The sequence below is a fragment of the Zea mays genome, chromosome 9 (assembly GCF_902167145.1).
Source record: "Zea mays cultivar B73 chromosome 9, Zm-B73-REFERENCE-NAM-5.0, whole genome shotgun sequence".
NCBI classification, from domain to species: Eukaryota; Viridiplantae; Streptophyta; class Magnoliopsida; order Poales; family Poaceae; genus Zea; species Zea mays.
In genome coordinates, this window is record NC_050104.1 from 122,189,553 (window position 1) to 122,201,703 (window position 12,151).

Genomic DNA, 12,151 nt, shown 5'->3' on the forward strand with positions numbered 1-12,151 from the left:
ACGTACTGAAGATGGAATAATATATGGAGTGGAAGCAGTGGCGCGCCTACACACGTCTGACTTGGTTTAGCTCTCCATGACGCACATTTGTAGAGAGATGGAACGAGTCCGTATAGTATAGTCTCTTGTTTGTAGTATATACGCGCGGGGATCGGTGTACATGACAACACGCAGTCGCATACAGTAAGCTAAATCCCCATGGAATGGATCGTCCCCCCCTTTTTGTTTGTTTTGGGGCGCCGCCACCATCATCTCCGTAAACAAGTGGGAATCGGCTTCCGCCTTCGTAAAGCTGTACTGTACGTACGTACTTTCTCTGATAACATATAGACGTCGTCGTGACACAGTAGATAACATTAACAAGGCCGTGCGTGCGTGTCGCATCGACGAGCTGACTACTCATCACCCCGGGCCGTGCTGCTCACCTCCTCCGACTCGTCGTTGAGTACTCGTGCGGTCGTGCCCGTGCAAAAGCTAAAGCGGCGTGCAGCGTGCGTCCGGTGGCGCTCTATCCGTAGCCGGTTCTACTACGACTACTAGTCCTATACAGTAGGATGAACAAACCAACTGCGACACGATCCTCGGCACCACCGCAGTCCCTGGAAGGAGCACGCGCTCGGAGAGCCACGCCCACGCAACGCAACGCTGCCTGCCCCTGTCCAGCCAGAGTCCAGACCGAAGCACGCCGCCGCCGATGACCCGGTCCACTGATGAAGAAGGATGAACGGAACAAGGCGCGACCTTACATACATACTTCGTCGACTTTTCTGCTAAGGCTCGGCCATGTCTGCTTCGTCATCTAGGGGCAGGCATGTTTGATAGCGACATTTTATTTAGACCAACTCTAAATGGATCAGGAGCGCTAGCTCCGCTTTTCTGACCTTTTTTAGATGTAAGCTATATTAATTGTTTTAGTTATAATTTTTGTTTGCATTCAAACACCCTGCTTCTTCTGCTTGTTAATTAATGACCTCCTACTAGGAAGTACTCCCTCCGTTTCTTTTTATTTGTCGCTGGATAGTGTAAAATTGCACTATCCAGCGACAAATAAAAAGAAACGGAGGGAGTAGTAGAGTAGGAACGTACGTACGTACGGCTAGCTGATAGATACTAGGAACCATCAATCAATAATCATGGATCTAATCCACTACTACTAGATCGAAAATCACAAGGGGAAAGTGGGAGACCGGCCGGGCTACTAGAACATCACGACCGCCACAGGCTTCCCTGCTGCTTCCTAGTACGTAGTACGCGCGAGTCGCACCGATCTTTTTGGAGGAGATAAAAAAAAAGCGCTCATAGAAGAGACGAACGAGATCTCCACGCGTACCAGACAGCGCCAACCGTACGTCCAGTTTGGCCTGCGGTTGACCGCCGTTTCGTTTCGCCAAACTGACGTGGGGGTAGAGATGGCCAAACGGGCCGGCCCAGCCCGGCCCGAGCCCGGTGAAGCCCGGCCAAAAACGGTCTGGGCCTGCTGAGCCAGCGGGCTTAAGTTTCTGTCCAAGCCCGGCCCGCAGCGGGCCTAAACCGTTTAGCACGAAAAAACGGGCCAAAAAGCGGGCTAAACGGGCCGGTAAGCACGTTTTAGTGTAAAAAAACGGGCTTAACGGGCTTAGAGGTAAACGGGTCGTGTCGGGCTAGCCCGCCGTGCCTAGTTTCCTGTCCAAGCCCGCCCGCTTATTCTACCGTGCCGGGCTCAGACCGGGCCCAAAAAGCGGGCTTCGTGCCGGGCTCACGGGCCTCGTGCTTTTTGGCCATCTATACGTTGGGGCGGTGCGCTGTTGCCCAACTCTCGGCCTCGGCTCCGTCCATGTCCATGTCGTTGTCATCTCGCGCTAACCATTCGGTGTCGCCGTTTGCAACGCATGCCCACCCAGTAGGGCCGCCAGATTCACACACCAGGGTGCCCGCTCCTCCGTCTCGACTAGTGCTGGGGCAGCTGGGCTCTAAACCAAGACCCGACACTAAATCATTAAAACCAAACTGAAACCTAGAAGCTTTGTCTCTCTCTCTCTCTCCACACCTGCACTACATCGGATCCATTCGCCTTTACACCAAATAATCCCATGGATATTCTATGGCTGTAGATTCATGGCATCCCATCTCATGTCCTCTTTTTACCCAAAAGCAGCCCCCTAAACTCTACTTTTTGTGTAGGATTCTCTATTATTTAAGTAGTTTTCAAACCTACGAGTTCATAGCAAGTAGTAGAATAATCTCAGAAACATCTTATAATCTAGTTTTTGATATTTGGTTGCATGTTCTTTGTGTTTATGCTTATTGTCTGTATGATCAGATCCCTGTAGACAAGGAGCATAAGCTAACGCGATCAGCTCCTTGGTTGCTGAGCAGAGATTTGAGGAAGGGAAGTATTCTTTGACCAATTTCCTACAAATTTTAGCATCACAATATGAAGCCCAGCCTGATGCTCTAGTTCTTGAACAACCTTGAGCAGCATCACCAACGAGACAAACAACACAAGCACCAAACATGCAAAACGTCCTTGTGCAATGCAGAAGAAAATGATATCATAAAGAATTCTTTTAACAATAGTTTTGGCAATATTTCTCGTGTTCTTTCTAGTATCGACAAAAGCTTGGGTTAAGCTTGAATGTCCTTGGCTTCAATGTGACAAATGATTCAGTGTACCACAAGTGATGTTAGCTCACAGCTAAACCCAAGTGATTAATGCGATGTCAGCTCCTAGTATCGACAGAAGCATGTTAGCTCACAGCTTAACACGTAACACAACAGAAACGAGAGAAGCCCCTCTCAATTATGTACCATAAGTGACTAATGTGACGTCAACACATACTGACTACAGTATGCCCTTACCTCTATATACTTGAGCTAGTGTTGAGACCGGATGGCGGCAGCTTTGGGCTGCTAGACAAGTTACCAAATATGTCATTGCAGCCAACCCATGTTCTCTGCTCCCTTGCCTCCCAGTAGCCTCCGACGTAGCGGTATGTCCCATCCTCGCTGTCCCTTTGGAACCATCTTGGTTTCCAGCCACTCTCCTGCATCTTCCTTGCCTGCAGACGACGACCACACAAAACTTCAGTTATAGGGCAGAAAAGCATCAGACATCCAACGATGGAATTCAGTCCACCACGTACGTCCAAGACCACAAGGTCCAGGCAGGTATTCAAACAATATAAGAATGGAGTCAATCAGTGATCATGATGTAACTTTCATGAAAAGCAGAGCAATGCAAAATGGGTACAACCATCCGCTGCCGTGTCTCGAGACGCAGTTTTTCAGCATTGGCCTTCTCGTACTCCCCATTCTCCAGGTGACGTTGATCTGGTCTCAGCCTTGAATCCGTTGGTGGCAGCTTCTCCTTAACAAAAGGGTAGAAATGTGCCTTAGCATTATAGGTTAAGAACTAACGGAAGTCCAATGATGGGTTATATTTATGTTCCATGTGTACCTTGAGCTCTGGTGTTAACTCATTTAATGTTATTGCAAATGTGGACAAGTTGTAGCGAGTGGGATTGACTGGAGGCTCGTTTTTCTCCCATAGCAAAGTGGCACCAGAACCCTCATGTGAACCATGGGAGTTGGTCTTGGAGGCATCATTGTTGATGATATAATGCATACTTTCATCCCACTTCCCCATCAATGTTGCGACCTTGCTTCCATCAGCATCGTTGACAACTCCTTGAACCTTCCATAGAGATATATATTAGCACAACCCATATTATTAATCTTATGTGCGCTTACTCTTTTTTTTTATCCTTTCTTTACCTGGCGAGGATTCCGATCAAGGAAAGACTGCTCTTTAAACGTCAGTTTGCATGAATATCGTCTATTCCCACTTATGTTCATTGTGCCATGGTGATGGCAATATACTCGACCAAGGATAAGGTTGTTAATTGTTGTTGTAACCTGACAAGGAAAAGGAAAAACATTTAAGCATAATAGTCAACAAGCATTTACTATCTCTTGAAGATCTCAGAGTGTAGATATGTAAAGGCAATCCAGAGATGGGCTGGGTTGACCCATTGGATAGTTGGCCCAATCCACGAAAGCAAGGGCAATAGGCCGCAAAGATCAACCACAAGTCCAAAATTAAAAAATGCGCCAACAGAACCAGAACTATTGACCCGATGCGTAAGAAGGGTTGGTCCCCGCACGACCACCTGACCATGATGCCCAAGGCCAATCCGCTGGACGCGCCACCTTCCTGCCTCCACTTCATCCCCACCCCTCACACCATGCCGCAGCCCGCATGTGCCTTTGAGCGTTGATGCGGACAGAATCGTATGCATATGTGATACAGTCATACAGATGAGGACCCGTGCAGCACCGTATCACTGCTGTTGAGCGTTGATGCGACTTGATGGATGCTCGACTGGTCATTCACAGCATTGTACACCGTTGTCCTGCCCAGAGTTTTCGCTGGTCACAACTTCGTCACTCGTGAGGGCTGATCTGCATCTCACTTGGACGGCGGTGATGAGGTGTTGCACTGTTCATGATCTGTCCACGCATGCATAGATTTTTTTTTTCCATGTGATGGATTTGAAATCAATTTTTTATGCTTTTGTTTTTAAATCCACTGCTTGTATTGTTGTGCACATATATGATCGATTTAAAATCTTGCAAATGTTGTTAGATTACCACAAAACCAATTTATTTACTAGGATCCACCTCAAATATCTCACTTTTTTATGAAAAAAATATTTGGACCAACCCATGATGCGCGTTGAGCCATCAGGCCAGAATCTTTAGCTAAAATGGGCTGATTCCTGGCCTCTGAGTTTGGCCTTGAGGCCATGGAACCAGGTCAAGGCCAGCATCTCTAAGGCAATCAAATTCTAGTAATAAATGAAACACAATATACAAAGATAATTAAACTAGGATGTGTTAAGGGCATGTACAACCCACATAAATGAACCGTATCTTAAGTGGTATCTAAAGGCGTAAGTGCAAAAAAAAAACAGGACGTAAATGAAAAGCTTATTCAACAACGGTTTAGATGGTTTAGGCATGTCCACCGGAGACCAACCCCAGAGACACCGGTGTTTAGAGGCATCATAAGACGGAATAATAATGTGAAGAGAGGTAGAGGTCGACCAAACTTAACATGGGAAGAGACAATCAAAAGAGATTTGAAGGAATGGAATATCACAACGGAGTTGTGTTTGGATAGAAATACTTAGAAAGAAGCTATCCACGTGTCCAAACCGTGATTAGACCTTTTTCCTTTTAGTGCTCTCAAAAGCTTTTCCTCTCCCCGTTCTTTCTCTTTCTCTTTTTGGTGACATCTTATTGGGTTTCAACTCTAGCCTACCCAAACTTGCTTGGGACTAAAAGGCTATGTTGTTGATCTTGTTGAAGGATGTCTCTAGCACGGTTCTCTAAGTCTTAATATAGTTCCACATATACAACTCACATAAATAAGTTGTATCTTAGGGGGTTATAGTGAATAAGATATAAAGATTAAATACATTGGATTGTATGAACAAGTTTCTTAGGTATATATCTAGTGCTTGAAGAACCGCAACATAGTATCTAGCTTGCACATGCCCTACAGCCAATGGAGATGGTAAACTAGGGGGGATAATTTCTGCATAGTTATCAATCAAAAGAAAAAAATACGAGTATTATCCATTGACAAGAAAATTATACCTTACTCCATTGGAAAGTTTCTCCATCATCAAACTCTAAAGTTAGCACACCATTAGGATCCAGTCGAATGGATTGTCCCCAGAATTTGCTCTTTAGATTGCTGTCTCCCCAAAATTTCCAACCTTTCCCCTCACAGTGACATGCCATGACCATAGGATGATGACTGACCTGGTGCCAAGAATAAATAAGCACATTTAGTCAGGTGTGTTCTCATATATAATAGAACTTTAGTAATAATACTCCATTGCTGTATTCATGTACGTGATGCTCTTAGTGATTCCTCTTTCAGGCCTATATTCAGTATAGTCTGTTAAGTGACTAAACAATAATTGAGCATTAATTTATGTGGTGGATACCAAACTGACCTTCTCAGAGAAGAAACGGATCCCCTTTTCAGGGTAATCAGCTTCATAGGTTTCCCCAAGCAATGGATTAAATGGTTTGCAGGGGCGGGAATCTGTGGACGCATATCCAGAGACCGCAAATGCAGCGACATAAATAATTCTCATCAGACCATTCCCCTGAATGCAGGAGCAAAATTATTATAATACTGTCAAATCAATTTAGAGATAAATAAGAAACACAATTAGTCTGAGAACTGAGTGATAACTTGGTTGGTAGTGTCTCCCATCGAGGAGGCCACCACCCAGGCTCAAACCTAGGTTCTCCCTATGAACTGGTTCTGATATATTTCTGAAGTTCCAGTAACTATTTTAAGACAAAGGTAAGGGGATGCCATCTCTACATGGTTGATTTGTTTTTAGGAAAAAACACTGACTGAATTGAAGGATAAGTTCACCAGCCAAAAAAATGACCCAATATCCAGTGCTAATGTTTAAGACTGAAAGTGCAAACTTACTGATTTAAAATATTTATCATATACCCTTGGCTCGAAATTTTTATTTATTTCACTGCCAGTCGTTGTGTTAGTCAGTTTCTCTTCATGGGCCTGCCTATTCCCTACTATTGGATCATTCCCCCCAACAGTAAATTTCAGCAGGTTTAAGTAGTTAAATTTAGGTGTTTGGGTCAGATTATCATTCAAAAGAAAATATTTGAGTCGAGGAAAACAGGAAAGTAGAGAAACAGGCATACTCTTAAACCACATTCATATGCACGATCCAGCAAATAAGAGTACTCCAACTCTTCAAAGCACTTCTGGAGAGAAGATAAAGGCTCATTGAAGTAAACAGGAAGGCAGACTCTTGTTAGATCCTTTCCAACATTGTCTTTAATCATTGACCAAAGGCTAACCCCTTTCTCCTTTTCTATTGGCTCAGGCAACTGTGAGCGCCTTTTTGGATGTGACAGCATATATTTCTCGGCCTCATCAACAGTCAGTGATTCAACAGATTTATGATCTTCATTTCCGGTGTTTACACATCCCTTTCTCAGGTCAGCAGGAGTCGTAGTAAATTCACTGAAACTTTGCCTTGTGTCATAGAAATGAAAATCATCTCCATCTGATAGTTCACTAATCTCTTGTTTGCCAACATCATCAGAAGATTCTGTGTTGCTATATTCTGATTAGAAAACAAACGTAGGGATAGTAAGCTTATTTCAGATCACATGCAAAGGAAAATGGCTGCAACAAAAGTGCATCTAAGCCACAATAATGCTTGGGCAATGCCTATTCCTGGTATTTAAACCATTTGATATCCAGGCAATCCAAGGGGGAAAATGCAAGAAGTGCAAGTGATCAGATATCAATGACTAGCAACAACTCAAATGCTGAGCGTCTAACATCATTTTGAATATTGACATGTCATAGATATTTATAGCCCAGGGAGCTTCTGTGTTTCATGTTTACAGGTGGAATGATATAAAACTATTCGCTATACTCACATTTCATTCCACATGATCAAATGAAGATAGGAAAGAAACAATGTACTGAAACATCACTCCTGAAAAAGTATCCAGCAGTAAAAATGTGCAATGAATAGCCACAGCTATATGGAGCAATGGAATGTATATTACATCACTGACAAAAGCCCTAGCATGGCTTGGAAAACGGTTATATCACTATTACCGAGTAAAAATTTAATTTGACTAGGCAGAAATTTTCAAAGAAAAAGGAGCAGCAAAGGGAACATCAAGTACCACTACATTTTCCGGAGCTGGAGCAGTCATGCTTGAACAGTTCCAGCTGTGACTTCTCAGGGACAGTTGAATCTACTGAATTAACTACCTGCATGAACAGAAAAAGTTGTCTGATCAGTGGACATCGTCCCACTCCCACCCATTTATTATTCGACTTACAATCACAGTCCAAATAACCCTTTCAGTTAACTTGTGACAGTGCATTTGGCTAGTAGACTAGAATTGCTATGATCTGTCTTATAAATACAAGTGTTGATCAAATTATAGTTGGCAAAAAAACATATAGTATGATTGTAACCTGCTGAATATACAGCAATTTATCCATAATAGATAGGCACATGCAGGACCCAATCCGAGAGAAAAAGATAACACTTGGGTATACGATTCTAAAGGAAAACCATCATTAGTTTAATGCCATGCTATAAGCAATAAGATATTGTAATATGAACAGTAACTCTATAAAGTTATTTTACCTATTTCCAAGAAAACATTACCTCAACTTCCCGTGGAAGACTGCCAATAAAACTCAAATACTCTTCGCAACGCTGCTTCATCTGTGTTTGGTACTGCGAAAATTCTGACTGAATAATCTGTTCACAGTCTTTAATAACTGCCTCACCAACACCTTCGACGTGCAAGCGATTTCTGAGCTTTTCTGTAGAAAATGATGCGACGTTTTGGTCACCTGATAAATCCCCATTAAAAGAATACTCGCTTCTTGCAGTGACAAGCGCTTCAATCCAAGTCGCCCGGTCCTTTGCGCAACCAGTCCTCAGTTGAAGTGTTTTGGTCGGAGTAATTATATAAAAACGTTTATCATCTGATTTACTTTCACTAAATGATGACATCTACAAACAGGTAAACAGAATGGCTAATCAGCAAGCAGACTATTCGGAAGCATGCAAGTAACTGAAACTTTGAATTGTGTCATCCAAACTTAAACAAACATCTTGAAACCTCCACCATTGCATTGCCATGCCAGTTAATCACTGCTTCCTCCAGCTAAAGAAACAGATAGCCAAAAAAGACAAGCAGCTTTACAGCCCATTGACTGGAGCACAGGCAGCAGGCGAGGGAAAAAGCTCCCAGTCCCTTTTAATTCGCTACGGACAGAGTGATCCGTACCGCCTCAGATTCCCACCAACCAATAGACTCCCAATGCGACACAAAACGGAGGCGCGAACGCCAAGACGCCAGGGCGTTTGAACAAGATTCAGCTGGGCCTGGGAGCCCGGTTGCCTTGCCCCCACCTGTAAACATCTCGCCGGGCCCTCGCCTCCAGTCCAGAGCACGGGACAAGAACGTCACTGTTGCAAGTCGATGCAAAGACTGTTGTTTCACATTGAGCAGTAGCACTACACTTTGAGCTGACGCTGTAAAAGGCGACCTCCAATCAAAACAAGGCATCGCTTTATTCCGACAGGGGCTAGGAATCGCTTGTAGTAGTAACTTTCTGCAGTTCCTTTACCACGGGCGTGTGAAGTGTGATGAGTGCGAGTGTGTTTGCGAGCGTTCCCCGCTGCAGATCATGACGACCGTACGGCGCCAGGGAACTTTACAGCTGGAGACCGGAGTTGCTTCTCTACTGGACTGTTCCGATCCGACGTGACGCGGAAAAGGGAGGGATTGCAATTTGTAACAGAGGTTTTGAATACATGTTCGCTTGAGCGGGCTATACTACGGTTGATTAATTAATTTACGCGATGAAATGCATAGTGCTAGCACTGTTTAACGGCTGATTATGCTCAACGTTTCGCAGTTTGGAGGGAAAACCGAGACGCTGCAGTGGGCCGTTGCTCTATAAAACAATGGCGACATCATTCACGGCGAGGGCGAGCGGGAGGGGAAACGAATCGAAGCGACAAGGAGAGGAGACGAGCGCGAGGCGGTGTGACCTTGAGAGGCACGAATCCGATGGGGCGCTCCCCGGCGCCGCGCGCCACCCCGATGAGCCTGACGCCGCCCGCGGCCTCGGAGGCGGGACGCGGAGGAGCCGCCGCGACGCGCCGGCGGATCTTCGAGTAGGCCAGCACGCCGCCGCGGATCGCGAACCAGCGCGGGCGCCAGCCCTTGCCGATGTTGGTCCACTTGTACAGCACCCCCGCCACCGCCGGCGCCTCCCCCGAGCCCTCGGGCGGCGGGGAGCGGTCGTCGCGGGCCGCGCCCGAGGCCGGCCACTCCCCGGCGGCGAGGCAGCAGAGCGGGTGCATCTCCCACGCCCGCATCGTAGTCTCCCCCCTCCCCGGGCGGGCCGATCTCCTGCCGCCCGCCCCTCACGCGACCACCATTTGGCTCTTCGGACTAGTCTAGTATTCGAGCAGCGGATTCGGTGCGGCCGGCGTGGTTGGCGAGTGGGGCGAGGAGGAGACGAGACGTGGACTCGCGCGGAGGGAGGAGGAGGGTGTTACAATATTTTGTGATCAATCCACTCCAAAGGGCGCGACTGTTTCTCCCTAAAGGACACATCCCTTGGGGATGCACCCTTTGGTTGTATATAAATAGAATCTCCTCTGCAATAAAGAATATCGCTGTCATTTTTTTGTCTCTCTACTTGTTTACCACTGAGTATACTACAACACGTTATCAGCAACTTTGCTCTCCACTGAGCGGTTTTATCACGATCGAGACCCGACGTGACCATCATACACACACCGGCGACGCTGCCGTACGTACGAGTACTCTGCATTCATGGCGACGGAATCGGCGGCGGAGATCGTCTGCCGGCTACCGGAGCAATGCGTGGCGCACGCCATCTCGCTGACGGCGCTCGGCTACGCGTGCCACTCGTCTGCGGTGTCGCCGGCGCCCTTCAGGGCCGCTGCAGACTCCGACGCCGCCTGGGCGCGGTTCCTGCCGCCGGACCACGCGGACGACGTCCTGGCGTCTGCACCCGCGCTGAGGTGCACTACTAGCCAGGAGGAATAGTGGTCGCCGCACAATACAGAGATGAGCAATTTGTTTGTTTGTTCGCTTACAATGATTATTGTTATCGTTTATTTATTGTAAAATAAACTAACTTCCCTGCTCATGCGACTGATGAGGGACAAAAGAAAGTGGGATCACGAGACAGCTGCATCCTAAGCAGATAGGCGATGTGACCTTTTTGATATTGATCCTAAGCAGATAGGCGATGTGGCCTGTCATTCCAGTTCTGATGCTGCCGTGGTGGATGGAAGGGGAATTTTGTTTTGTTTTCCTTGTCCCCATCTCCTATGTTCCCATTGATTTAATCTGGATTTCAAAATCACATTGTCTGATTCATTATGCCCAGCATTAAATGGTTACTCTATGTCTGTGTTAATACGGATGTGAAGAGAAATCATTGGAAAGATGGCTGGCGCAGTGGACTATGGCTGCAGACTCTGTGAGACCGAGACGACGAACCTCGGCGGGAACGCGTCCGCAGTAGATCAATGTGATGCTGCAGCCTGGCAGCACACGGGCTTCCGCTTCCAGCAATAAAAGAACTGGATGAACGACCTATGTATGTTTTCATATATGCTTTCATGCATAATTCTAAACATACATTGATTATTGTTCGTGCGATGAATTCTTTAAATTTAAATTTTCAGAAGGATTTATCTCATACATATTTATCACATATCACTCGTTATTTTGAATTTGAACATAAGGTGATAGAGTTATAGACATTGGCTGCGTTTTATTCTCATGAATAATCCTGCCTAGACACCATGTCTAATGAAGCGATTAATTTCGTCTGTCACTGAGAGGTCTACACTGTGTACCAACACAGTGATTACCTACATATGTTCATATAAAAATAATGAATATGATACTTTGTCTACTCCAAATTTTTGGAGATTACCCTGTGTCTGTTTTTATTATGAAAAATGCAGACTTGTTAAGTGAATTATATTTTTATTTACATTTATAATTCACATATTTTCGACTTGCTTTTGTTTTTGCATTCTATTATGTTTGCATAGAAAACATAGCACATAAATAAGTCGAAACTTAATGGTCCTCATGCAACATAAGATTGCACTTTTTGGGAAAAGCATAGGGTGATGGAGTCCTAAGCACTGGCTGCGCTAAATTCTTTATAGAATTTAGTAGTCCAGAGACCGTGCTTTAGGCCGCATTTGAAATGCCTATCACTATGAGGTCTACATCTTTCGAGATGATTACCTATACGTGCTATCTAAAAAAGATCACGGACCACGCAAGCGTCGTGGGCTATGGAGCCAGACTGGACGCTGCAGTCATGATGACTGCTAAAAGAATTCTTTTAATTAAGTTCTACTTAATTAAACGATGAATTCTTGCAAAATATAACACATATCTTGAACTTGGGATATTTCAACACATGATGGAGATCTAGGCTTTGGCTGCAATAAGTTCTTTGAATTTATTTGCCCTGAGACCAAGCTTTTAGACAGCAAAATGTTAT

The 12,151-nt window shown here is 45.3% G+C and overlaps 1 protein-coding gene across 4 annotated transcripts; it reads right to left on the bottom strand.

The window, feature by feature from the left end:
* Window positions 1-2,506: 2,506 nt before the first annotated feature.
* LOC100273607 (Oxysterol-binding protein-related protein 2A) lies at window positions 2,507-10,141 on the bottom strand. Of its 4 annotated transcripts, none has more exons than XM_035962151.1 (11): window positions 9,636-10,141; window positions 8,235-8,588; window positions 7,741-7,828; window positions 6,736-7,163; window positions 6,006-6,161; window positions 5,641-5,808; window positions 3,754-3,894; window positions 3,437-3,673; window positions 3,233-3,340; window positions 2,839-3,038; window positions 2,515-2,706 (listed from the first exon to the last, which is right to left on the bottom strand). In XM_035962151.1, the coding sequence occupies exons 1-10, from the start codon at window positions 9,963-9,965 to the stop codon at window positions 2,841-2,843; spliced, it is 2,208 nt and encodes a 735-aa protein (XP_035818044.1). In that variant the 5' UTR covers window positions 9,966-10,141; the 3' UTR covers window positions 2,515-2,706; window positions 2,839-2,840. The 4 variants fall into 4 exon arrangements, with proteins under 4 accessions (XP_008658267.1, XP_035818044.1, XP_008658266.1 ...); XM_008660044.4 differs by having other exon boundaries at window positions 3,233-3,346; window positions 9,636-9,965; XM_008660045.4 differs by having other exon boundaries at window positions 2,507-3,038.
* Window positions 10,142-12,151: the final 2,010 nt, after the last annotated feature.

Excerpts from the sequence above, each read along its gene's own strand:
- LOC100273607 (XM_008660044.4), bottom strand. The coding sequence starts at position 9,965 with ATGCGGGCGTGGGAGATGCACCCGCTCTGCTGCCTCGCCGCCGGGGAG. Across the intron at positions 7,829-8,234 it reads GTCTTCCACGGGAAGTTGAG|GTAGTTAATTCAGTAGATTC; the intron begins GTAATGTTTTCT and ends CTGTTCATGCAG. Across the intron at positions 3,674-3,753 it reads TTGATCGGAATCCTCGCCAG|GTTCAAGGAGTTGTCAACGA; the intron begins GTAAAGAAAGGA and ends TCTCTATGGAAG.